General features: G+C 36.6%; 1 protein-coding gene across 2 annotated transcripts in view; it reads left to right on the top strand.

The window, feature by feature from the left end:
* Window positions 1-27729, top strand: part of XRN2 (5'-3' exoribonuclease 2) — an 85794-nt gene that overhangs the window by 51524 nt on the left and 6541 nt on the right. For both annotated transcript variants that reach the window (XM_019717479.3, XM_074318004.2), the window contains 4 exons: window positions 5183-5251; window positions 5346-5477; window positions 7513-7640; window positions 24304-24367. In XM_019717479.3, coding sequence (XP_019573038.3) covers window positions 5183-5251; window positions 5346-5477; window positions 7513-7640; window positions 24304-24367 — 393 coding nt within the window. The remainder of the gene's footprint in view (window positions 1-5182; window positions 5252-5345; window positions 5478-7512; window positions 7641-24303; window positions 24368-27729) is intronic.

Here is a 27729-nt window from a genome sequence, read left to right on the forward strand (position 1 = left end):
ATTCCTTTGCTTTTTCAAGGCTGTCATAATTTGGCAGAGCTGTAGTTCTGTGCCTGAATCCCTACAGTTCTTCAAGGACACCTCCTTAACCAGGCTTATCCCTTCAGTATCCCATTGAGCTTTGTGCTTTCCTCCCATTGTTTGGAATGCTCTTCCCTTTGTAACCTACCCTTCATTACTTTTCTTCTCTTCTAAAAGGTCATCTATAAAATATATAACCTATTACATATATTCTTTTCATCAGTAGCATTGTCAGGTTTTTCTTTTTCTCTCATAGCATCTAGCATAGTTCTAAACTTATGTAAAAGCTCAGTTGTTCATAATGTTGGAACCGGTGTTTACCAAAGTCTTCTAAGAGTTCAAACTTATTCCTTCAGAGGAGTGTTTCTGAAACTTCCTGTATTCACCTGTGGATGGATCAGGCAAGGGATAGAATGTTTTATCTTCAAGGAGATTTTTTGAAAACGCAAATGTGTATGAAGATGAAATTTTTAATGTAACCATTGCTGCAGTGATTATAAAGCTCATGGTTGGCAAGCAGATACCTTGAAATCCAAAGCCTGAAGGAAATAGAGTGCAAGCAGTCAGTAACAGACTTAATGGGTTGAAAACACTTGGGAGGGTTTAACTTTCACCGCCTGTGATACTTCATAGGACACTGAACTGGTTAACCTCTTCTGAGAAAATGTCAGAGAAGACGTCCTAAGTCCTATAAACTCTTTAAGTGTTTTAAAATGTCAAGTATATGAATCACCCAATTTTCCCTGCAAGAACAGTTCGCATTGATATGCTGATTTATCATTAATTATGGAATGTATTAGGGAAAGGTAGAGTAAAAATTAAACTTGATATTTGGAGTTCTCTGCTTTCTTTGTGAAGTGTGCTAGCACTCTCAAACAATAATAGTACTTAAAATACTGTTTCTAATAAAAAACATTTCTAAGGGTAATTCTTAAAGTGAATTGAATCCAAAAAAGGTGTATATTCTATTACTTTTCTGTTGAGACTTTGCTACAGTTTTTTCTTACAAATAGTTTTAAAGTGCTACTTATGATACAAATAAAAACACTGTTCAGTTTCCTTACTTTCAGCCATGTTTAGGTTTACTTTTTTTGGGGGGAAGGGGGTCCCTGGTGTGTTTATGAAGACACTTAGGTGATTAAAATAGGGAGGTTACCTGCCAAGGAAGGGATCTATTATGCTACTCCTGGGTCAGAGTTGGTCTGGTTCATAGAAGGTTATGCTGGGTTAGTCAGCACTATTCCACCTGGAAGAAATGGTTCAAAACACTTCTGTTTACCAAATTAGATGAAACAATATAAATAAAAACACAATTTTTTTTACCTCAGCTGGGCAGCCTGTTGAATCCATAAGCTTTACTGTTAACTCATTTCCTCCCTGAGAGTGCTTCTTTCTTATCTCAGTGTTACTGCTTTCCCTCCCCTGATAAACTCCACAATTAATCCCTTTTGGTTCTGGTGATGGAAATTTGTCAATGAGTAATCTGTATTTTTTTCCATTTATTATTCCCAGTATTGTTTCCATATTTTATTATAATATTATTTCCATTATTTTTAATCCTCTACCTATAAGAATTTGAATTGCATAAGTCTGAAGAAAACGAAGAAACTTCCAAAGTTTGGATCCAAATGAAAATTACCCTATGGTCTTTGTCTAATGGGTGCCTGCCTCGTCTGTCTGTTTCACTTTTAGGAGATTTGTTTACGTTGTGGTTTATATTATCACACTGTAAAAGTACAGTTGAGTTGTGCTCCAGCTTCTTTTATTTAGTTTCTAAAAACATAATAGTTCTTCGTATATATTTTTGGGAACAAATTAAAATACTGAAAATCTCTCAACCATTGAAACCGCTTTAGGAGAGTTGTCTTTAAATTGTTTTCAAAGATCCAATGGAAAAGAGTGTTTTAATCTTTGAGATTATAAATAGTGTTCCTTGTCCCTTTACTAGGGACCTCCAAACTTATTTTAAATACTCCTTTTCAGAGCATGAGCAATATTTTCCCTTTCAGAGCATGAGCATGAATAATGGAATTTTTCAAACAATTTTATTGAGGAATAATTGACATATAGTAAACTGCACATATTTGACGAATAAATGAATTTGTTTTTCTAAACATTTGTTTCAGCTATCAAATCTCTTGTTTATAACCATTGTCCGTCAGGAGAGATTATCCCTGTACCCCATGATTATCTCTTTTCCCTGAAGTGTCTTACTTTGGCTGTCCCCTTCATTTTCTTAGTTTCAGCTCTTTCACTGTATGACTTGCAGATCTTCATCTTGAGCCCTCACCTGAATGGGCTCTTCATTCCATTTCCACCCCTGCCATTTCTTTTGCTTGCCGTACATTTCCACCTCAAGTACATGTTGCAGGCTCCTTTTGGTTTGCTCCCCCTGCTCTCTTACACACTGCTGCTGGGTGGTTCTTTTTGAATTGGATGTTTGATTGCTTTTACTCCCTTACTGACAACTTGTAGTGGCTTCCATGTTACAGTCGTAACAAGCCCTTCACAACAGTATACCTGTTCAACCAGCCTGTCTACTGTCCACTTCTGTTGACATACTTTTGCACTCCAATCTTGCCCTTTTCAGCTATGGTGCCACCTGAGAATTAAATCTGAGAACTTAAAGCATTCATTGCATGTAATGAATCAATCTGTGTCTTGTGCATTTAGAGCGATACTAGTTATGTATCTTCCTTGGGAGAATTGAGAATGTAGTCACTCAAATCATTTTTTTGAAGGCTTACTTCTCTCCCAGATCCCCATTGAGAAGGCTGCTTTAAACAACTATTCCTTGGTCCTGAGACCCCTTTTCTTGTCTGTTCTATTTATTTCCTCTATCATCCTATAACCAATTCTGTCCCATCTTAAACCATAGTTTTTTTTAGGTTGGTGCACAAATTGCGGTTTTTGCAATTGTTTTTAACCTTTTAAACCACAATTACTTTTGCACCAACCTAATAGATGATGTTTTCCTTGGTCCCAGGTGAAAGAATCACCTTCTTCTTCCACCATGCTTTTAGCTTACACACTCACAAAGACTTGTATGTGGAAGATGTGTGTGTGCACATGCTTTGACTCAGCTTTTTTTCTGTGCCTGTTGTTGTCTTTTCTACTTTACTCCTTATAAAACTGTTATTAAACATTTTCCCTTATTAGAAAGGGAGGCAGGTTCGATGTGTTTGTACCTCTACTCCTACCATGAGCCATGTATGCAGTTGGGCACTCTTAAGAGTTCGGTAAACTGCTGAAAAGCCCTGCAGACACAGAGATAACTGCTTTGAGACACTTTTATTGCAAGTCTTGCTTTATTACCAGTTTTCTCTTTACTTTGTATGAGCCCAAATACTTAACTACTGTTTTCCCTGTTAACCTCTTAAACCTTTAACACTGCCTGTCCTGACTTGCCCTGCTTAAGCCACCTTGCCCAATAGAGAACATTTGAAATAAAAACAGTTGCTAGTGAAGAATGAGTTGTAAGAGGAACAGAAGGAGTGAATGAAATGTTACTCAGCTGTTGTTGAGATCATAGCATTTTTATTATAAACGAATCTTTTTGTGTACTTAAAATACACAGTTAAATCCTACTGCAATGAAAATTTCTCTATTACAAATGGGCCCTAATAATTTAAAGTAGCAGTATTTGAAGAGAAAAAAGTTAGCTATCTAAAAGGTTAACTAGTTCAATGAAACTTTTTAAAACTGATTGCAACTGTAATTTGTAATCACTGGAAGAATTTTAGAAAATATTTAAAAAGCACAAAGAAAGAAAAGAGATGGTTGATTGTATAGAGAATATCATTGGTAACCTTTTGGTAACCAAAATATATATATATATATATTCTCATGCCATTATTCCATTACCAAAATGTTCAAAATATCAGCTGAATATTCCATTTATAGGAAAAACTGTAGTTTTTTTAACCAGTCCACTGTTATTCATACACTTAGGTTTTATGGTTTTCTACATTATAAATACTGACATTATGAGCATTCTTAAGTACTGGGGGTGCCAAAAAAAATGTGTACAAGTGGACTCTGGTCGACTAATCAGAAGTGTCTGGAGGCTGATGGTAACCACTTTGAGTATCTCTTGTAATTGCACAAGTCACACGTGACATGTATTCAGCCTTCATTATCAGTATATATTGAGTATTAAACAATTTTAATAGATTTTCCGTTCTTAAAATGTATGTACATTTTTTTGACACCCTCTGTCTAAATCAGACATCTGTCCAGAGTCCTAGAGAGGCATTGCTGTGTCAGAAGAAAGTCTTCTGTACTTACCAACCTTTGGGATAGATACATACACATACCACCAGAAAGGAAGTTTGACCTAGCTTATTATACTCAAAGTCTGAAATGTACAGCCTTATAAAATAAGCTTTTGTGTAGTTTTCAAATTGTGACTGTTTCATTTATCGAAGAAACACACATTAGTAGAACAGGATACAGGATTACAACTGGGTTGTTTAGTGTTTTTTTCCCCCCAGAGATTGTGTTCTTTTTTTTTTTTTAACTTGTGTTTACTTAAGTGTGTTTTTCCAGGACCCATCAGCTCCAAGTCAAGTAGTTGTTTCAATCTAGTTGTAGAGGGCATAGCTCACAGTGGCCCATGTGGGGAATCAAACTGGCAACCTTCTTGTTAAGAACACCTCGCTTTAACCAACTGAGCTAACCGACTGCCCTGTGTGCATTTTTTTATTTTGCAAATGTTTGTATTGTTGTTTTCATCTTTTCCTTATTGCAAGAGGAGCTGATCTTCCTTAGAATGCTATAGGGAGAGTCTTTGCCAGGGACTGAACAAAATGAAAGGTGTTTTTTTTTATTTTTTGTTGTTCTAAACCTCTTCAACTTGTCTCTAATATACTAGAATTTCTCAAGAGCTGAGGCGAAACAATGTCTACTATTTCTCTGTGGTCAGAGCTAGAACTGCTAGAACGTGGCTCCTCCCCCAGAGAGTTACATGAAGGCTATGTATTAGTAATTAGCGGCAGTTTGGTGAGGAAGATATTTAGACATTTTGCAAAACTATTGACTGAAAATAATTTTTCGAGAAGACTTTTGGATTTTATTCTGTTTAAACATGAATATTACTTCAGTGTATGTGATAGTTGAGCCAGGCTAATAAATCATTAAATTGTGTATTATTCTCTTCTAGTATTGATTTTAAAGACCCGCAGTTTGCTGAAGATTATGTTTTTAAAGCTGTAATGCTTCCGGGAGCAAGGTAACAACAATGTAGTTATAAAATATGGACTACCTGAATTTGTTTTATATAAACGATGTTCATCTCTGTAACTCTTATATTTTCAAATGGTCAGAAAACCAGCACCAGTACTGAAACCTAGTGACTGGGAAAAATCCAGCAATGGACGGCAGTGGAAGCCCCAGCTTGGCTTTAATCGGGACCGGCGGCCTGTCCACCTGGATCAGGCAGCATTCAGGACTTTGGGGTGAGTGGTAGGTTTCTATCCTTTGTATAGTTTGCTTTTTCTGAAGCATCCACAAAGCACTGTCAGTATTTATGCCACAGATATTTAAGAGAGTATTAAATACAACTTTTTACAGATATTTTAATGATTTTATACTTTTCTGGCTTTTCTTCCATTTTAAAATTCACTTTTGTTTCTTTGATTTATGTTTTACTTTATGTGTTGCTTGAGAATTCCACTGTTTTCTCTTGAGATTTTGCTATCTTTCTGACAATTATTTAAAAAGAAAACGTTCCCTTTACTCTCAAGAAAGTTTTAGCTGAATTAATGTACAATAGAATCTGTTTAAAGTGTTAACCAATACATTAGTACACAAAGCCCCCAGTTTCCTAGATTTTTACTTAACCAATATTCAAGCAGTTATATCTCATTGTTGCTTGAATTTTTCATTTCTTTGCCTATTAGTTAGATTGAGTCTCTTTTAATATGTTTACTGTTAATTTGTATTTCTTCTGTGAATTTCTGATTTTTATCCTTTGCTCTTATTAGCTATTGAATTATCTTTTTCCTAGCTACAGAGAGAACTATATATAGAGAGGGGACTTTATTGAAACAATAACAGGTAAAAAGCTGGGATAAAAAGAGCAATGGGCTGGGGGAAATTTTAATGAGTTATTGTTTATTAATTAATAATAATAACTCACATTTAGATATTTCCAATTCATAGGAAAACCTTAGGATTCAAAATGGATTTCGTCATTAGGTTGCCTTCAGCATGTACTTTATATACAGTAAGGGACAGCGTGGCATGATCGTTAAGAGCATGGGCTTTGGATCCTAAATGTCTGGATGCAGATGCCTTTTTACCACTTAATACTTTTGTGCAAGCTACTGAACTGCTCTATGCCTCCCTTTTCTGTGTGTGAAATGGGAATAATAATTTTACCTACCTCATGAAGTTGTTAGGATGAAGTGAGCTAATGCCTATGAAGTGCTTATGATAGTTCCTCAACACTGGAAGCATTAGCTGTTATTGTGGTTGGTTCTTTTGGAAGTCTTTATTCCTAATAGTAAAAGAAATACGAATTTAAAATATTCTTAAGATATCTTTTTGCATTATTTCAACTGTTTTGGAATGCAACGTAGAAGTACCTTTAATTTGAGTTCTGACTTCTGAAGATGCTCTTAACTTTGATCCAAATTCCTACTTCTTGGAATTTTAGAGGACCATAAAGTTTTATGTCTAAATGTCTCTAGTACATTGTCATCTATAATACTATTAATAGTACTAAATGAGAGGTGATTTAGTTGAATATGAGACATCTACATGGTAAATTGTTCTATAGTTATACATATTACAATTATGAAGCCTATGAAAGATATCGGGAAATGTTTGATATAGTAAATTGAAAATAGTAAAATATAGAGTAGTAGTGTAGACAGATGGCCCTTTGTAGCCACAGGTTTTGCATCTGCAGATTCAACCAACTGTGGATCAAAAATATTGGGGAGGGAAAAATCCCTAACAGTTCCAAAAAGCAAAACTTGAATTTGTCACGTGCTGAGTACTACACTGAATCTACGCAAATGATGTAATTTGTCAGCATATCCTGTTGTAGCTTATATGCAAATCTAGGTTACATGTAGGTACTATACCATGTTATATAAGGGACTCCTCAGATTTTATCATCAGATTTTATCATCTCCAAGGCATCCTGGAATGGATCTCCCATAGATACCAACAGACAACTGTAGTGATAGACAAAACTGAAATGTAACCCAAAAAAAGAAAAATAGACATAATATTTTTGCTTAAAGTAATTAATAAATATTTAAATGATTATCATTAAGAATCTTGGTATGACAAGTAACATTTGCTGTCACCATTAATACCAGGTACTGTTTTGAACTTTGTTAATCTTTAAATCTGTTATCTTAATCAGATCTAGTAGTAAAGAGATGGCTACTAGCACTTGATTAATTTGTGTCAGCTGTGATGTGATGGATATATCTAGATATAATTGTTTTCTGATTTGGGTGGGGGGTCCTTTTGCAGCCATGTTATGCCAAGAGGCTCAGGAACTGGCGTTTACAGTAATGCTGCACCACCACCTGTGACTTACCAGGGTAACTTATACAGGCCGCTGTTGAGAGGACAAGCGCAGATTCCAAAACTTATGTCAAGTAAGTTTTTACTAATTGGTTACTTTACATGCTAAATTAAATATTACAACAAAGGTTGGTTTCTAATCTTCATTGCTAAAAAGATTTATTGTATCAGTGCAGAGATAGTAGACTTAAAAACATACAATTCAGAAGAATTAGAAGAGAATACTCCTTGCAGTGTTCAGATATTTTTCTTTATATAGTTAATTAAATATATGAATTAGATTTCCTATTTTCATTTGTAAATCTTCTTTTGAGTGAACATATGCAAAAAGAGGTATGTGGAATACACTGCTATTTATTCCATTAATCCAAGTAGTGGGGCAATTAAATCACATGCAGTAGATGTGGAATTACAACCACTTAATAGGAAGATAACAATATCCCTTTCTTGAACAAATTGTATCTCATTACCACCAAAGATGAAGCCAGCCATTGCTTTCGGTAGGAATATGCCTTTTACCCGGTGGTTCTCTAAAGACTTTGCCTTTTTCTGACCCCTTATAACTTGTTTTATGGGCAAAAATGTTTCAGAAATGTTAACCAGTAGAATAGTTGTATGGTATTTGGATTGCAGTGGAAAAGGGAGAAAATAGTTGAATGTTAGGCTTCATAGATTTTGCATTATTTTTAAATTGTATCCCCATTTGATGTTGTTTTTGAGTTCCATGGCTGTGCTCATTTATCAAGAAAGTCTAAGTTGTGCCAAGTTTTCAAAACCTCTTTCTTCATGAAGTCCTTGCTTCTTCATTCCTGGTTGTTTGGTTGCTACCCAACCAGGCAATGTCAGAATGTCAGGGAAAGAGAGTGGGGCAAGATGCTAACATTTGTTAAATCTAAGTGTCATCATTTCAAATATTTTTCTGAATGTTTGAAATATTTCATAAAAATTAAATTAAAAAGAGATAGGGATTATTCCCTACATTGTATATTACATCCCTGTGACTTATTTTGTAACTGGAATTTTGTATATCTTAATCTCTTCTCCTTTCCTGCTCATCCCCTCCACCCCCACCCCCTTCTCTGGCAACCAACAGATTGTTCTCTGTGTCTATGAATTTGTTTCTGTTGTTTCTGTTTCGTTTTGTTTGTTCATTTGTTTTTTGGTTGAACATATAAGTGAAATCTTAATGGTATTTGTCTTTCTCTGTCTGACTTATACATAGCATACTGCTCTCAAAGTCCATCTATGTTGTTGCAAATGGTAAGGTTTTGTTCTTTTTTTTTTCTTCTCTTTTTAAGATTTTATTGGGGAAGGGGAACAGGACTTCATTGGGGAACAGTGTGTACTTACAGGACTTTTTTTTCCCAATTCAAGTTGTTGTCCTTTCAGTCTTAGTTGTGGAGGGCGCAGCTCAGCTCCAGGTCCAGTTGCCATTGCTAGTTGCAGGGGGCACAGCCCACCATCCCTTGCGGGACTGGAGGAATCGAACCGTCAACTTTGTGGTTGAGAGGACACGCTCCAATCAGCTGAACCATCCAGGAGGCAGCTCAGGTCAAGGTGCTGTGTTCAATCTTAGTTGCCGGGAGTGGAGCCCACCATCCCTTGCGGGACTCGAGGAGTTGAACCGGCAGCCTTGTGGTTGAGAGCCCACTGGCCCATGTGGGAATCGAACTGGCTGCCTTCAGAGTTAGGAGCACGGAGCTCCAACTGCCTGAGCCACCAGGCTGGCCCAGTTTTGTTCTTTTTTTATGGCTGAGTATTATATACCACATCTTCTTTATCCTGTCGATGGACGTAGGTTGCTTTTATACTTTGGCTATTGTAAATAATGCTATAATGACCTTAAGGGTACATATATCTTTTCGAATCATTGTTTTTGTTTTCATCTGATAAATACCCAGAAGTGGAGTTGCTGGGTGGTATGGTAGCTCTATTTTTAATCTATTGAGGAATTACCATACTGTTTTCCATAGTGGCTGTTCTAGTTTCCAATACCACCAACAGTGCATGAGGGTTCCCTTTTCTCCACATCCTCATCGATACTTATTTGTTGTCTTTTTCATAGTAGTCATTCTGACAGGTATGATGTGATATCTCCTTGTGCTTTTGGTTTTCATTGCCCTGATGATTGGCAATCTTGAGCATCTTTTAATGTGCCTGTTGGCCATCTGTATGTCTTCTTTGAAGAAACATGTATTGAGGTCCTGTGTCCATTTCCTAATTAGATTGTTTGGTTTGTGATGTTGAGTTGTATGAGTTCTTTATATATTTTGGATATTAACCCCTTATTGGATATATCATTTGTAAATATATTCTCCCATTCAGTAGGTTTCCTTTTTGTCTTGTTGATAACTCTCCTTCGCTATGTGAAAGCTTTTTGTTTGATGTAGTCCCATGTGTTTATTTTTGCTTTTGTTGCCTTTGCCTGAGGAGACATACCCCAAAAAATATTGTTACGTTAAATGTCAAAGAGTTTACTGCCTGTCATTTCTTCTAGGAGTCTTTACAGTTTTGGGTCTTATATTTAAGTCTTCAATCCATTTTGAGTTTATTTTTGTATATGGGATAAGAATGTGGTCTAATTTTTTTGTTTGCATGTATCTGTCCACTTTTTTTAACACCATTCATTGAAAAGACTGTCTTTTGCTCCATTATATATTTTTGCCTCCTTTTTCATAGATGAATTGACCACTATAGCATTTGCTTATTTCTAGGCTTTCTATTCTTTGATCTCTATATCTGTTTTTGTGCCGGTGCCATACTGTTTTGATTACTATAGCTTTGTAATATAGTTTGAAATCAGGGGGTGTGATACCTCCAACTTGTCTTCTTCTTTTTCAAGATTGCTTTGGTTATTTGGGGTTTTTTTTGTGGTTCTATATAAATATTAGGATTATTTGTTCTAGTTCTGTGAAAAATGTCATTGATATTTTGAGAATATTCCATTGAATCTCTAGGTTGCTTTGGATAATATGGACATTTTAATGATATTAATTCTTCTAATCCATGAGTACAGTATATATTATATCCTTTCATTTATTTGTCTTCTTCATTTCTTTCATCGATGTCTTACAGATTTCCAAGTACAGGTTTTTTACCTCCTTGGTTAAATTTCTTCATAGGTATCTTGTTTTTACAATCAGTTGTAAATGGGATTGCTGTCTTAATTTCGTTTCCTGGTGGTTCATTATTAGTGTTTAGAATTGCAACAGATTTCTGCATATTAATTGCAACATCGCTGATTTAATTTATTCTAATAGTTTTTGTTGGACTATAAATAGTATCATACCATCTGCAAATAGTGACAGTTTTACTTCTTCCCTTCCAATTTGTACACCTTTTGTGTTTTTTTCTTGTTTGACTGCTGTGGCTAGGACTTCCAATACTGTGTTGAATAAGAGTGGTGACAGTGGGCATCCTTATCTTATTCCTGATCTTAGAGAAAAAACTTCCATCTTTTCATCCTTGAGTATGACGTTAGCTATGGGTTTGTCATACAAAGTCTGACAATTAAGTTTGTGAATTCATCCTAGAAAAAGTGCTAAATATCTCATTGCTGAGTATCACTATAGTCACCTTCGAAGTACTCCCCTTGGGAAGCTGTGCACTGATGCCAGTGTCTAGTCCACCCTTCAAAGCAGTTTGGGAACTCTTTTTCTGGAATGGCCATCAGAGCTGTCATTGTATTATTCTTGATGTCCTGAATGTCATCAAAATGTCTTCCTTTCAATATTTCCTTTATCTTTGGGTAAAGAAAGAAGTCATTGGGGGCCAGATCAGGTGAGTAGGGAGGGTGTTCCAGTGCAGTTATTTGTTTATTGGCTGAAAACGCCCTTATAGACAGTGCCTTGTGAGCTGGCACATTGTCGTGATGCAAGTGCCATGAATTGTTGATGAAAAGTTCAGGTCGACTTTTTCACACAGCCTTTTTAGCACTTCCAAACAGTAAACTTGGTTAACTGTTTGTCCAGTTGTTACAAATTCATAATGAATAATCCTTCTCATATTAAAAAAAAAAAAAAAAAAAAAAAAGGTTAGCAACGTCGTTGCAACAAGTTCACGAACTTATTTGTCTGACCTTGTATATCATGCTATTACTCCCTTCTGACCTGCAAAGTTTTTGCTGAAAAACCAGCTTATAGTCTTTTGTACATAACCAGCTGGTTTTTTTTATTGTTTTAAGACTCTAACTTTTGGTGTTTTAATTATGTGTCTATGTGGGACTTTTTAGGTTCATCTTGTTTGGGACTCTCTGCTTCACTTGGATGTCTGTTTCCTTCACCAGGTTAGGGAAGTTTTCAGGCATTATTTTTTTCAAGTACCGTGTTTCCCCGAAAATAAGACCAAATGGAAAAGAAGCTGTAGCATGATTTTTCAGGATGCTCATAATATAAAATAAGCCCTAATGCGTCTTTTGGAGCAAAAATTAATATAAGACCTGGTCTTACTTTCAGGGAAATATGGTAGGGCTTATTTTATATTACGAGCATCCTGAAAAATCATGCTAGGGCTTCTTTTCTGGTTAGGTCTTATTTTTGAGGAAACATAGTAGGTTTTCTGTCCCTTTTTTTCTTTTCTCCTTCTGGGACCCCTGTGATTCAAATATTTGTGTATTTGATATTGTTCCAGAGGTCCCTTAAACTGTCCTCTTTTTCTTTCTTTTTTTTTGCTCTTCAGATTGGATGATTTCCACCACCTTGTCTTCCAGCTTGGTGATTCGTTTTTCTGCTTTAGCTAATCTGCTATTGATTTCCTTTAGTTTGTCTTTCATTTCAGTTACTCTATTCAGTTCTGATTGGTTCTTTTTATATTTTCTCTCTTTATTAACGTTCCCACTGAGTTCATCTATTCTTCTCCAAGTTCATTGAGCATCTTTATAACCATTGTTTTGCAGTCTTAGTCATGTATTGCTTGTCTCCATTTTATTTAGTTCTTTTTCTGTTGTTGTTGTTTTTTTTCTATTCATTTATTGGGAACGTATTTCTCTGTATCCTCATTTTGAATGTCTCTGTATTTGTTTTTATGAATATGTGAAACAGCAGTCTCTCCTGATTTTGAAGGAGTGGTTTTGTGTAGTAGCTTTCCCTTTGTGGACTATATGGGCTGAGTTTCTTTGGCATGCCACTTGGGGCTGGAGCTGGGATGGGCACAGGCCTCATGGAGACCTGGGGGCATGCTGTGCTGGAACCACCTTGGCAGGCCAGATAGAGCTGTAGTTGGAGATGACTTAGGCCGTGGGGTGTCCTGGGGGTAAGCTACTCTGGAGCTGCCTTGATAGTCAAATTAGAGCTATAGCTGGAGTGGGTTCAAGCTATGGGGAGTCCCAGGGGCAAGTCCTACACTGCCATCTTGGAAGCTGGCTTAACGACATTGAATGGAGCATTGTTAGACTCCATCATGAAATCTATGGACTTCTGCAGTTTTATTCTATTTAGTGAAGCACAGAAAAGGCACAGAGTTTAATGGGCCTGTTGGAGAACTGCTTGGTGCAGTAGTTACTTATCTGCTTTTCCTCTAATATTTAGTAAACAACATTTCTGAGTATTTCTATATATACAGTATATGTGGAATATGTATCCAGCCATACGCATAAAACAGAAGGATCTATCACTTTGAAAGCGCTATGAATGCCCTGAGATTTTTACCAGTAAATGGTGAAAGCACATCCAGGTTATTGTTAAAGCAAGCTGTTTATTGACACATTCTTATCAGTTCCTTTTTTCTTATGGCTCTTGGACATTTACTTCTGTCCATAATGGTATCACAGCTTCCAGACTGACCACTGACCAACACTCCTGGTGTCTGTCAGGAAAAAGTAGAAGAAAAGCTATCCCCTGTAGCCACCATAGCCCCCAAAACTTTTAGAACTGGACCAACCAAACCTCAGGTGAACAAAACTGAAGAAACAAAATCTTAAAAGACTGTGGTTTATTGCAGGGGGTTAGGGGAGGGGAGAGGAAGAATTAAGTCAGATAATGCCAGCAGCCAAAGGGGTAAAATGGTCTATGACGTTACCCTGTCCAGAGCTTGGAGGTGCACAGGGACATAGGGGCAATTTACACTGACACAGCTACTGCACCACTAAATACAACACACACTCTGTCAATGGCCATGCGTCTTCAGTCCAAATTTATACACAAATGTGCACACATTCCTTTAGTGGATATAAGGTAAAAGAATCCTTGTGGTGAGATCAAACACCAGAAATAAGAAAATCACACTGCTGTGGAATAGCTCAGCCTGAACAATGTGGTGATCCCAGCTAAGCCATCAGATGTGGTTTCTTTGCTCCCTTAATGTCCTTTGGAAATGGTGATAGCTTTTGTAAGCTTGGTGGTAAAGAACTGAAGATAACTAGTGCTGGATAGAGGAATCTTATTTTTGATTCTGGCAGCTTGCTATTTTGGTAACATGGTAATTGAGTTGACCACAATCAAAGTACAGTACTTGATCTCTCCTCCTTACTGCATGAGTGAGCGGATGATGAAATAGTGATGTCAGCATCCTTGAACATATCTAAGAGCGCAGTGTTGACTACAGCTTCTGTTTGAAGTGATGCTGTGTTTTGGTTGTGGCCTGAAGCTTTGAAGTGCAGCTTGGTATCTCTTTTCTTCCACGGAGCTCTTACCATTCAAACACCACAGATTTGGTAAAATAATAGTTAGGTTGACTTTTGCTTACTTCCACTCAGTCATTTTTGTATGAATCCAAAGGGGTGGTTTTATGTTTGTTTTGTTTTGTCTTTTTAAAACGGTTTTTAGCTGATAGTTAGAAGAACAATGAGTACTTAGAACTGTGCCACTAATGAAAAGATAATCCTATTTTTGTTTTTTGTTTTTAATGGAGTGTGCAGCATGTCTATAATTTTGTTTAGATGACTGCAGAGCCTGGAAAAGCTATTGCTGCTAAGGATGCATAACATAGTGCTATCGGTCTTTATATGAGGTGTGATCAATCAATATGGTGAATGTTTAAATTTTAAAAAAATTATTACAGTAAAAGATACATTGCTGGGGCCGGCCCGGTGGCTCAGGTGGTTAGAGCTCCATGCTCCTAACTCCGAAGGCTGCCGGTTCGATTCCCACATGGGCCAGTGGGCTCTCAACCACAGGTTGCCGGTTCAACTCCTTGAGTCCCGCAAGGGATGGTGGGCTCCGCCCCCTGCATCTAAGATTGAACACGGCACCTTGAGCTGCCTCACGGATGGCTCAGTTGGTTGGAGCGCGTCCTCTCAACCACAAGGTTGCCGGTTTGACTCCCACAAGGGATGGTGGGCTGTGCCCCCTGCAACTAGCAACGTAACTGGACCTGGAGCTGAGCTGCGCTCTCCACAACTAAGACTGAAAGGACAACAACTTGACTTGGGGGAAAAAAGAAAAGGACTGGAAGTACACACTGTTCCCCAATAAAGTCCTGTTCCCCTTCCCCAATAAAATCTTAAAAAAAAAAAAAAAAAAAATTGCCATTAATACCCCTCAAAATACTCCCCCTCACTTTGAACACACCCCATCGTTCTTGCCACTTTCTGAAGCAGTTCTGGAAGTCCTCTTTCATGAGTTGCACTGTCGTGGCTTCCTCGATGTCCTGAATCATTTTGACTTTGGGGAAGAGCCAGAAGTTGCACGGTGCCAGATCTGGTGAATAAGGTGGATGAGGACACATTGTAATGTTTTTAATTGACAGAAATTGCCATACCAGAAGCAATTTGTGACATGGAGCCTTTCTGTTGTGATCACAAAATATGGTGAATACTGCTGCTGAGTGCCATCCAACGGAAAGGAAGGGTTCTTCAGTATGGGATGCAGCACGTTGAACCTTAGTAACAACGTGTGACAAATTTCAACTTGTTTGGTGCAGTCAGTCAGGTGTGAGCTATGGGTGAGAGAAGGTATGTTTTAAAGTGTGCGGTAAGTCATCCTCCATCATGACAACACTCCATGTCACACATCGCTTCTGGTACAGCAATTTCTGTCAAATAAAAACATCACGGTGTGTGCTCACCCACCTTATTTACCAGATCTGGCACTGTGCAACTTCTGGGCCTTACCCGAAGTCAGAATAATTCAGGACATTGAGGCAGCCAAGACAGCACAGCAAAAGACTCATGAAAGAGGACTTCCAGAACTGCTTCAGAAAGTGTCAAGAATGATGGCATAAGTGTATTCAAAGCGAGGGTAGTATTTTGAGGGGGATTAATGGCAATGTGTCTTTTACTGTAATAAATTTTTTTTCCTTATTCAAGCATTCACTGTATTGTTTGATCACACGTTGTAGGTATTGCCATTTTATTATTCATATTTTTGGTCTTTTTTTTTTTCCTTCTTAAAGAAGTCCCTTTTACGTTTCCTGTAATACTGGTTTGGTAGTGATGAACTTCTTTAGCTTTTTCTTGTCTGGGAAGCTCTTTATCTGTCCTTACTTTGTAGAATAATTTTGGTTGTAGGTCCTAGCTTGACATCACTTTGAATATTTCCTGCCAATCCCTTCTGGTTGAGAAATTAGCTGACAGTCTTATGGGAGCTTCCTTATATTTACTAATTGCCTTTCTCTTGCTGCTTTGTGGATTCTGTCTTTAACCTTTGCCATTTTAATTATAATGTGTCTTGATGTGGACCTGTTTGGCTTCATCTTGTTTGGGACTGTGCACTTCCTGGGCTTGTATGTCTATTTCCTTTGCCAGGTTAACAAGTTTTCAGTCTTTATATTTTCAAATAGGTTTTAGTTCCTTGCTTTCTCTCTCCTCCATTTGGTATCCCTATGATGCTAATATTATTGCACTTTATATTGTTTCAGAGATCCATTAAACTGTTCTCATGTTTTAATTGTTTTTATTTTTGTTTGTTTGTTTTTGGGTGTTTTCTGCTACCTTGTCTTCCGAATCACTAATTTAATCTTCTGTTTCATCTAATCTGCTATTGATTCTGTCTAATTAATGTATTCTTTATTTCAGTTATTGCGTTCTTCATTTCTGACTAGTTCTTTTTTATGGTTTCTATCTTTTTGTGTAAGTTCTCATTGAATTCATCTATTCTTCACCTAGTTTAATTGAGCATATTTATAACCAGTGTTTTGAATTGTGTATCTGGTAGATTGCTTGCCTCTCTTTTGTTTGTTTCTTTTTCTGCACTTTTGTCCTGTTCTTTCATTTTGGGCATGTTTCTTTGTCTCCTCATTTTGGCTGCATCCTTGTGTTTGTTTCTATGTATTAGGTAAATCTGCTACGTCTCCCAGTCTTGGTAGGGTGGCCTCATGTAGTCGGTGGCTTGTGGTGCCAGTGGTGTAGTCTCTCTGAGTCACCTGAACGAAATGCTCCAGGGTTGTCCCTTGTGTGGGTTGTGTGTCCCTTCCTGTTATAGTTGAGCCTTATTTGCTCTTGGTACATCAGTGAGTGAGATTGACCCTCAGGCTGACTGTTAGGAGTGGCTGTGACTACAGTAGATGAACTGTTAGTAGGGGCTGACCTAACCTATTGGTTTCTCTGTAGTGGGGCTCTGGTGCTTGTTGAGTCCACCACTTGGGTTTGTTTTTTGTGGAGCTAATCGAGTAGTGTTCTAGTGTGGTCTGAAGCCAGTCACAGGGTGTGTTAGTTCTGGGACCTCTTGGGAGGAGCTCTGGTGCTGGCCAAGGTTGGTAGCTGCCTGTGCTGAGCTTGGAGGCTCCTGGGATTAGCTATGCTGAGAAACGAGGCTGGCTGCCACTAGTACTATGATGGCAACCACTTACCAAGTGTTACAGGGCATGCTAAGGCCAGTAGCTGCTTCTTTGGAGTTTATAGATCTTTCAGAGATTTTAGGGAAGTCAGGAACGTGGACCAGGGCTGCCTACTAGTGAATTACAGCTACTGAAAGAGCTTTGGGCCTGTGTGCGAGTTGGGTGGGGTGGGTTCTCAGGGAATTACTAGGGTGTGTTGAGCAGTGTTTAGCCAGTTTGCTGGAGGCTTAGCATTGCCACCCACCTGTACCTGCCTGCCAGCACTTCTATCCTGGCCAGAGCTGCCCCTCCAGTTCTCGCCCTGAAGCTAGATACTTCAGTTCCTCCTCGTATGTTCCTAGTGCTGTTATAGGTGCTGCACTAGAACTCAGAGGGAGTGAGTCCATCAGCGAGGAAGTCCATGCGCAGGCCCTTTATGAGGAATACTGCAACTCCAGCAGCCCTCTATCTCACCTAAACAGAATCCTTACTGATTTTCACAGCCTAATGTTGTAGAGACTTCTCTTCCTGGTACTGGTGGTCCAGATTGTGGAGTTTAGTGGGGAGCTGGGACCCCTTGCTCCTCAGGGTGGACCTCCACAGCAGAGCTATCCCTCCTGATTCTTAGCTGCCACACATGGGTGTGGGACCAGCCTGTTTAACGTCTCCACCCCTCCTGCCAGTCTCATTGTGGCTTTTCTTTATATTCTTAGAGGAGTTCTGTTCAGCTAGTCTTCGTTTGGTCCTCAAGGATGGTGGTTCTATGATTTAGTTGTAATTTAGATGTGGTCATGGGAGGAGGCAAGCACAGCATTTACCTACTCTGCCATCTCAACTTCAAATTAGAGTTTTAGATTTCTTTAAATAAATACCCAGCAGTGGAATTGCTGGGACATATAGTCGTTCTATTTTTAATTTTTTGAGGATGTTAAATACTGTTTTCCTAGTGGCTGCACCAATTTACAATCCTACCAACCATATGTGCAGGCCCTCTTTCTCCACATCCTCACCAACACTTGTTGTTTAGTGATTCATTGATGATAGCCATTCTGATAGGTGAGAGGTGATACCTCATTGTGGTTTTGATTTGCATTTCCCTGATGATTTGTGACGTTGAGCATCTTTTCATGTGTATGTTGGCCATCTATATGTCCTCTTTGGAGAAATAGTTGTTCAGATCCTCTACCTATGATTTAATTGGATTGTTTGTATTTTTGATGTTGAGCTCTATGAGTTCCTTATATATTTTGGATACTAACCCCTTATTGTTGTGTATTATATTAATGGCAAATATCTTCTCCCATTCAGTAGGTTGTCTCTTCATTTTGTTGATGGTCTTAACCATGCAAAAACTTTTTGTTTCATGTAGTCCCATTTGTTTATTTTTTTCTTTTGTTTCCCTTGCCTAGGAAGGCATATCCAAAAAAATATTGCTAAGTCCGATGTCAAAGAGTTGACTGCATATGTTTTCTTTTAGGAGTTTCATGGTTTCAGGTCTTAACATTTAAGACTTTAATCCATTTTCAGTTTATTTTTATATATGGTGTAAGAAGGTGGTCCAGTTTCATTTTTTTGCATGTGTCTGTCCAGTTTTCCCAACACTATTTTTTGAAGTGGCTGTCTTTACCCCATTGTATATTCTTGCCTCCTTTGTCTCATGATACACTATTAATATCTTTTTAATGACTATAAGACTTTAAAGTTAATGCCTGGTGTTGGTAATGTGTGCTGTGCCCCTTTTCTTGATTCGTGTTATTAGGGCCTGTTTAATTTTGTTAGTTTTTTGTTTGTTTTTTCATTGAATTAACTTTTAGCTTTGTGGTTGTTCCCCACCTTCACCCACCCACCCCCCAGCCCCATTTAAGTACATTTATTTTTCCTTCCTCTCTTGTTTTCTGTTGATTTCTGCTTTTGCCTTCATTCTTCTAGTTTCTTTAGAATTAAAGTGGTGTTCTTTTTTAATCATTTTTGGAGATGAAGACTTAGGTAATTTATTTTCAGTCTTTCTTACCTAATATATGCACTTGATTATAATAAATTTTCCTCTCATAACTTTAGCTTTGTCACACATTCCTTTTGTTATGTGTCATATGTTCATTGTCATTCACTTCATAATATGTTTCTGGATTTCAATTCTTTTTAATTATATAGTCATGGATAACTTATAAGTATATTGCTTAACTTTTAAACTTATGTTGCTTCTAATCTTTTAAAATAGATTTCTTTCTTAATTATAAACTAAATTTCTACAAGTGGTATTGCTGGATGAAAAGGTATGTTGAATGGACTTTTGGTTAATATCCCTACATTAACCTCCAAGTAAACGCATACCAGTTTACACTTATGATAGCAGCAGGTGAGAATTTCTAATATCCCAGCTTCCACCGATCCCAGGTGTTACCGTTTTTTAAAAGTTCTTTATAACATGATAAGCAAGGAAGAATGTATTTTTGTTTTAAGGTATGATTTTTTTTAAATTGCTGCCTGATCATATTTTTACTAACCAGTTTTTCTTTCATAAATTTTCTGTTCTTGTCCCTTGCTGATTTATTAATTTGTGTATGAGTTTCTTTATTTGTAAGAGTTTTTTAAACCAGAGGAATGCATAATTACATCTCCTTTCTCGAACCACAACTCTGTTGGCTATGGAAAAGACTTGGTGGTGATTCTAGTTAGGAAGAGATAATGAAGGTTCAAAGTGATTTTTGGCAAAGTAGGTTCAAAGTGGAGGAAGTGGGAGAGGAGAAACTGAAGGGCTGTATAATTGAATGTGACAAGTGAGGGAGAGAGAAGGTTCAAGATGAGGCTCACGTGTACACTGTGGATACCTGGGTGACTAATGATGCCTTTAACAGAATTTGGAAACCCAGGAGGGTGAAGGACTATGGAAGAATATGATGAATGTAACATTGGTGGAGGTTGAAGTGCTGAAGACATTTAAGTCATCTGTCAGGAGTTAGTAATATGGATCTGATAGTTGCTGGAGAGCGAAGATGGTTGGAGAGAGAAAATTGGGAAGTATCTGCAGATAAGCCAGAGATGTAAAAGTTCAAGAGGATTTGGATAGATTAATTTTAATTGCCCTTGGTTATAAGAGAACTTATATGAGGTTGGACTTCCTAGCGTATAGCCATGTCATATCACAAATTAGTCCCTGATAACCTTTGTGAGAGATGTGTTGGGTAAATAATTGACCTAATCTAGAATGGTCATTGCCCGATAGTAAATGGTCACAGTTGTATGATAAGCCCAGACAAATGGCTGCCAACTATCAAGAAATGAAATCCCATGTTCTGTGATGTTTCCCCAATACTCTTCATACATAGCTCAGTCTATCATCCATCCATCCATCTGTATCTCTGTATCCTGTTGTAATTTTTATCTGATCATATATATATAATATATATATATATTTTTTTAAAGTGGTGAAAGAGATGTTTATTAGAAGAGATAGTACACTCCAAAGAATTAGGATTGAGCCTGAGCACAAAGAAAAGCCGCTCAAAGGCCATATATTTTTTTGAATACTGAATCTTTTATGGTAGTATTACCCTTTTTAAAGGGGCAGTGATTTCATTGATTTTAACCAAGACCTTTTCTTACTTTTTCTCCATGAATCCATGTTTGTCAAGATAATTACTACCAAAGTGCATGTGTTAATTACATTTATTTTTCCTCCCTCTTTTAATTAGATATGTGTAATGTTAATTCTAAACTTTCGAAATGTTGGAAAATTTCAAATTCCTAAACTGCCTTCTTGAAAAGTCCTAAGCCTCTTCTGAGCCTCCTGGTTGAGGAGGTGGTTCTCCTCTGATCCTTCTGAAATAAAATAACATGAAGAGTCACCTCAACCAACAGCACAAGTGTATGTGAAACTTGGAGTAGCATAGTGTAGTGGGGAGTGGTTAAGAGAACTTACCTATCCTGTGGCTTTCACTCTGCCCCTTAATAGCCTTGCGACCTTAGGAAGATTTTTGTCAGTACTGCCGTTTCCTCATTTCTAAAATGGTACAGAGAATACCCATCTCACAGAATATTTACAATAAATGAGTTTAAGTTATCAAGCACTTGAAACAGTGCCTGACGCATAGTGAGTACTATGAGAGTATTAAATGATTAAAAGATTGGTTTCCTTTTTTATAGAATTTTGAACTTAAAATTTAGTCAGAAATAGTTTGTTTTAGTAAAATAAACATCTAAACCCATTTTATCAATCTCTTAAAATATTTTTAGTATCATAGCTACTATTTCCTTCATATGGTGCTGCAAAATTACACTCAAGAAAGGCCATTCTGTCAAACTGCAAACTCTGTCAAGTATCTGCTGTAGGTGTTTCTTACTGTTGGTCTTTGATTTGTGTTTAGTGTGTCAGTTTTTGGCTGATGAGTAATTGTCTGGTTACTGATAACTTCTTGGAGTCAAGTGCAGCCCTGAACACTCGGTGTGAATAAAGCATTTTGTTTCTACAACCTGGAGAGTCTGATATGTCACTTCACTTAATTTCAGTCAGTAAACTTGTCAATTAGCGGCATTTGAAAAGTGATTTTTGATTAATGCAATTAGTAAACATGGAATCTTTTCTGTGATTACCACGCTGATTAGGTAAATTGTCATTTGAGGAGTTATTGGCGAAGCCTTGGTTTGTGTGACCTTAGAGCTCTAGAAAAGGGATATGTTTTTAAAGACCAAAGGAAAAATTAACTCATTTTTCCTCTACCTATACCTTTTGGAAATGCAATTCACTATCTCAGAATTCTTTTTGCTCCCTCTCGAATGGATCTTCTGTTAGAGCCATTTAAATGAATGATAATAAGTTTGTTTTACCTTCTACTTCATTACTTATCAGCCAGGAAATGTTTTTGCTTTATGTATACTTAAGGGCTGTATATGTTTTGCTCAGAGCCACATGAAAAGATTTGTTTAAAGGTAGCCTTGAAGTTTGTCTTTGATCCCTTATGTTTTTCTTTTATGGATTGAAAGCAAGAGATGTTTTAATAATTGTTTGACAATTTTTAAGTCTTGCAAAATTTGGTTAGGTTTTAACAAAACTATAGTTTTTGCATGTGTTAAGTCTATGTGAAAAAAAAATTGTTCTGGAGGTGAGAAATAGAAAGAAAAAGCAAATAGAGTGGGAAGTACCTAGTATATTAGAATGATGTAATAGGAACTTATGTCATTTTTCTGGGCACTTGTTAGTGTATAAGTAAGACTATTGAAGGGTTGCCCCTCCAAAAAATCATTTATACTTAATTAACTTTACATCCTCATTCTACTTAGAAATATTGTTGTGCTTAATCTAACATGTAGTATATTTGAATCTAATGATGTATTCCTGATGGTGATGACATTCTCTGAATATACAAGCTTTCTTTCTATATTTTTCATAAAACATTAAGATAAGCACTTCTGAAGCCTTTTCTTAGTGCAGATGTGTCTTTTTTATTATTTTCATTTAATTTTAAATTTATTAGGGATCCTGGGTGGAAGCTTCTGTGTGTACCATGAAGTGTATGTATTCTTTGATGATACCATATATAAAGAGACACCATGGAACTAGAATCACGGAATTAAGCCTTAATGGTAAAAGGGGGCATGTTTCCAGGGTGACCACAATGCCTCTGGAACATGTGAAGTACAGAGCTAGACAGGAGTCTGAATGAAATTCACTATATTTCTTTTGACTTTTGTTATATTAGCTAATTTTATATATGTAAGAAACTAAAACAAAGTACTTCTGGGAACACTTGAACAAGTTTTCACTAACCTAATTTTTATGCAATATCTATTTGAACTTCAAGTTTAACAAAATAATGATCAGAAAAAGTAACCCAAATGTTGATTTTACTTTTCAATGTATTGCTTTCTCATAAATGGTAACTCATTGAAAAACCAAAATGTGTTAAGGTAAATGTATCTTGAGTTTTTCCATAGAAGTCACACAGATGAAATGATGACTGTTTTCTAAGAATTTCTGGTTTTATATCCTCTAATTATGATTTGTCTGATAGTGTACAGTCTGTAGTAGAAATTCAGAAGTTATTCTGGGCCTAGACTAGTGATCCTTCTTGCCCTGTTTCTGTGAATTCTTTGGTGATTAGTTTCCTGAGTTTCCATTCAGGTTTTGAATATCTGATAACCACCATGAAATTTCCTCAGCATTCTTATCAGTTTGCACTAATTTGGTTTTTAAGAGATAAAGAAGGGACTTAAGTCAACTGGAGATGCCACCTTTCTTTCACTTCAAAATGGGATTCTTCTTGGAATTAACGGTGGCTTCCCCGTTCCTTTCCAAGAGAGGCATCTCGTGGGTTTGGTTACCGGTGACTTCGGGGCAAAGGGCTGTGGTAGACAAGACGAGACCAGAGTGGCAGTTGATTGATACCAATCTACTGAGCTACTAAACGCCCTACTGACTGGTGTTGTGGGGTGTTCCTTTAATCCTGCTTACATAGAGGAGAATCAGCCATTTAATTGTTTCTTATAGTTAGATGTTGCTAATTCAGTTTTGTCTTATGGGAAGAGGTTTGACTATAAGAAAACAATAGAAAAGTGTGGGGGGGTCCCCTTTATTAACTCATCTTCCTGGTGCTCTCTGTTTTTTTGTTGTGATAGCTAGGTAAGTTAGGGTTCCTTTTCTTACATGTTTAGGGAAATAATTTCAGGATTTCTATTAAAGTTACTATACATTAAGTTTGTATTTATGGAAAAAAACCTAAATCCCTTCTTTTTGCACAGCATTTGAAACATAAATATAAAAAGTATATATACCTTTATACACATACATATATACATACATAGCTGAGAGAAAGAGAAATGTGTGAGTTTAATGACCAAGGTTATAAAACTGTTTACCAAAAGAAAAATAATAAAACGAACAAATTTACTGACCCTCTTAGTTTTGTATCTTTTTACATTTCCCATGTGTATGATTATGCTAGTTTATTTAGTTTATATTCTGTCTCAATATTTTTTCAAGAATTTTTAATTATAAAATATCTAGGTAGTTGAAAAGTGATTACTTTTTTAAATCTGCTGTTTATTTTCCAGATATGAGGCCCCAGGATTCTTGGCGAGGTCCTCCTCCCCTTTTCCAACAGCAGAGATTTGACAGGTAACATCACTTTTAAATATTTTTCCATATCAACACTTAAGGTTTGGGTTTTCTCTATGGTTTGAAATATACTTTCCCCTTCTAAACAGTGTCTCTTGTGCCTGTCCTTTAGGAAAATAGACGGTTAACATGCAGAAGTAAAAGTTTCATGTTTATATACTTTCTTACTTTTCTTGGTTCTTAGCCTTTTGTTATTGAAGCTTTTGAGGTGCCCTGAAAAATGCAACACAGAAAGCTTAAAATTGTACAAGGTTTTGGTAAGGCTAAACAAATTTCTTTTTAGAAGGGTTGTGTAGCTTAATGAGGCATAACTAATGGTGTTCCACTTTCATCATTTCTGTGCAGGCAACACAGCATTAATACAGACCAACCATTGATTCTTGCTACAAACCTCTTGAAGTCCTAATCAGCGTCTTTGGTACAACTTTTCAGAGCTGACAAGTCTATTGTAGGGCAGTGTCACTGTAGGTCAGTAGTTATTAGTTGCCACTGAAAACAGTTTCTTTAACTACTTAAGATTGAACTGAATTAAACGCAGAAGGGACTCAGAAGAGGATTATGGGATCTGCAGTCTAATAAGTACCACAGACTAGGAAGAATGTGACATGGTTTAATAACAAGGGATGTTTGACATGTGTTCTTTCATTGATAAGTTGTGTGCTTCTAAGTCAGATGGTCTCTACACAACAAGACAGCTAGGCATGTTATGAATAATTATATTAACTTCTGTAGAATAATTTTTTAAAGGACAGCTTTAAAATCTATCGCTTCATGCTGGTTTTGCCAACCTCAGTTAGTATTAAGATGAATTAAGCCCCAGTCATAGTAAGGTTTCCTACTTTGCATTCCCAGTTCTAATCTGTTTTGTCCCCTTTCCTCTGGTGTTTTAGCACTCTGATCTGTTAACATCTGAAATGAATAAAGTGTTATGAACAGAGTAATAAATGCTTTTCCCCTTTTAAGAAAACTCTTTATTTAGAGACTCCAAAACTTCATTATTTTCTTCAGAAAGATAAAAGAAATCATGTTCAGTTGTTTATTAATAGTATCAACTACTTAGTGCAAGCTGCATTTGACAACTGATAATGCCTGTATTTGCTTGTCAATATAAGTGCTCAGGGCACACTGTATGTATTCCTTCAACATCATCAGAGTAGCACCATTTCCAAACAGAAATTAAATGAGTAAAGGGCAGATTTTTTTCTAAGTTACATATTACTATCACGTTACAGCTGATCTCTTTTTTAAACAACTGTCTTTCTGCATTACTTCTGTCAAGTTTGATTTTAAGACTTGGTTTCCCCACTGTGTTGCTTTCTTCTTTCCTACATTATTAATAATTGCTAACATTTATTATTTGCTTACAAAGTGTCAGCACTGTGTTAACATGCTTCTACAAACATCATTTATTGCTCCTAGCAACCCTTTAAAGTAGATATTATTTTTACAGATGAGGAAACTGAGGCACTCAAAAGTTCAGTAGCTTAACTAAGGTTTCTCATCTGTGTTATTCTTTACTAAGAAACTTTCACTCGAACAGAACTCATCAGAATACTTGGAGCATAACATTATAGTAAAGCCATAGGGACTTCAAAGGACATAAAGGATCTATTTCCACTTCAGGGCCACTCTTTCCCAATAGCTTTCCTTCCCTCTACACATTAGAAGTTTTCCTAAGATCATCACCATTGTCCTGATGTCCATCGTTTCTTTGTTCTTCTGCCCTGGCCAAGTATTGGTATTATCCTGACTGACTTTGTGAACCCAGCTAATTAGGAACAAGTTTTGTGGGAGATTTTTGGTTTAGTTTTAGTCAGAAATTTAAAGTCATGCTTTAAAACAAAAGTTCAATGTGTGCATAGTAGAATACTGTAATATGTCTTAAATCATGGTCATTTAAAAAATACACCACTTATTCATAAAGAAAACAAAGTTTCAGTTTAGCCATCCTAAATTTCTCCATTAGCCTCTTAGCAAATACAGTACATCACTCATTTCTGTACACTTTTCATTCTAACCATCTTAGTCCCTTTGACTTTGCTGAGATGTCACAACTAGTAAGTAGTAGGATTCTAACCAGAACCAGGTATTACTGCTCCTCAGTTCAATACTTTTCCACTGTACAATTTAGAATGATTGGTTGAGAATCCTTTAGCAAAAAAAATTTTGAGTGTACCTTTTTTCTAAATTACACTGTTTCTTAAATTATTTCCTACTTTGAGATAGTATATATAATTCATGTATTTATTTAACTTAAAAATACAACAGGAACACCTCCCCCTTGCTTCTCCACACAAAGACAACCTAGTGCTAATGTTACGCACAGAAGTCCAACATTTGAATTCTCTGCATCACTTGAGCGCTGTCCCATGATTTGTGTTCTTGCCAGTGGAGGCTTCTCTTTTCTGGCCATATTCATGGTGGCTATTTCATTTTTAACTTACTGGGTGTTACACTCAGTTAGCATTGAAAAATCTTTAAAAATTCTGATTTGCCATATTATAAATTAAAAACATCTAGATTGGTAGTAGTAACTTCATATTGCCAGCTACTTTCCAAAACAGTAATTTAGAAACTGAAGAATATTGTTGCCATCCATGATGCCAAATGCCTCAGATGATTTGCCTCAATCGATGGCTACTGATTTTAAAAAAGTTAAAATGTGTTAACCTCAATTCCTCTTTCCCAGATTTAAAATGTATTTTCCAAGGCAAATTTCAGTTTGCATTTACAAATTAATAAGTATAGAAATCTGATCGACTTGTGGAAAACAAAGGCCTTTCTGCCAGTAAAGGGGGAAAAAAAGTATATGCCCCTCTTACTTTGTTCTTTCTGTTTAATTTTAATTAAATTATTTAATGAAAATTATCTGTTGAAAACATTTTAAGTAATAACTTCAAACAAAAAGGAGAACTTTGTGTTTTTAAACTGTGGCTTTATTCCTAACCTAATTCTAGGACATAAAATATTATAAAATTACATTTATAATGTATATTATCCATACTTAGCAGATTTTCCTATAACTCAGTTGAGTGAGTTTTATCATTATAAAATTGAAAAGAAAAATTGATCACAGTTAATACATGAGTTGCAATGTGTGAGTTGCATTTTTGGCATGTGGGTTTTGCATTAGTGGCCCAGTTTTAATGAACCTCTTTGGTCACAGCACACACCTTAACCCTTACTCTTCAGTGACCAGAAGAGACCGACCATTCCTGACTTTGTGCACAGAGCTGTTATTGCTAAACAGATCAGGCATTCCTGCTAAAATATATTTGTGTTAATAGCCTGGAAAATAATGAAAAGTTCTGAGTATATGCATATTCTTTCTGAAATATAGATTTATTTTTTTATTTTATTGA

Source organism: Rhinolophus sinicus, chromosome 13 (assembly GCF_057876585.1).
Source record: "Rhinolophus sinicus isolate RSI-liver-muscle chromosome 13, RSI-T2T, whole genome shotgun sequence".
NCBI classification, from domain to species: Eukaryota; Metazoa; Chordata; class Mammalia; order Chiroptera; family Rhinolophidae; genus Rhinolophus; species Rhinolophus sinicus.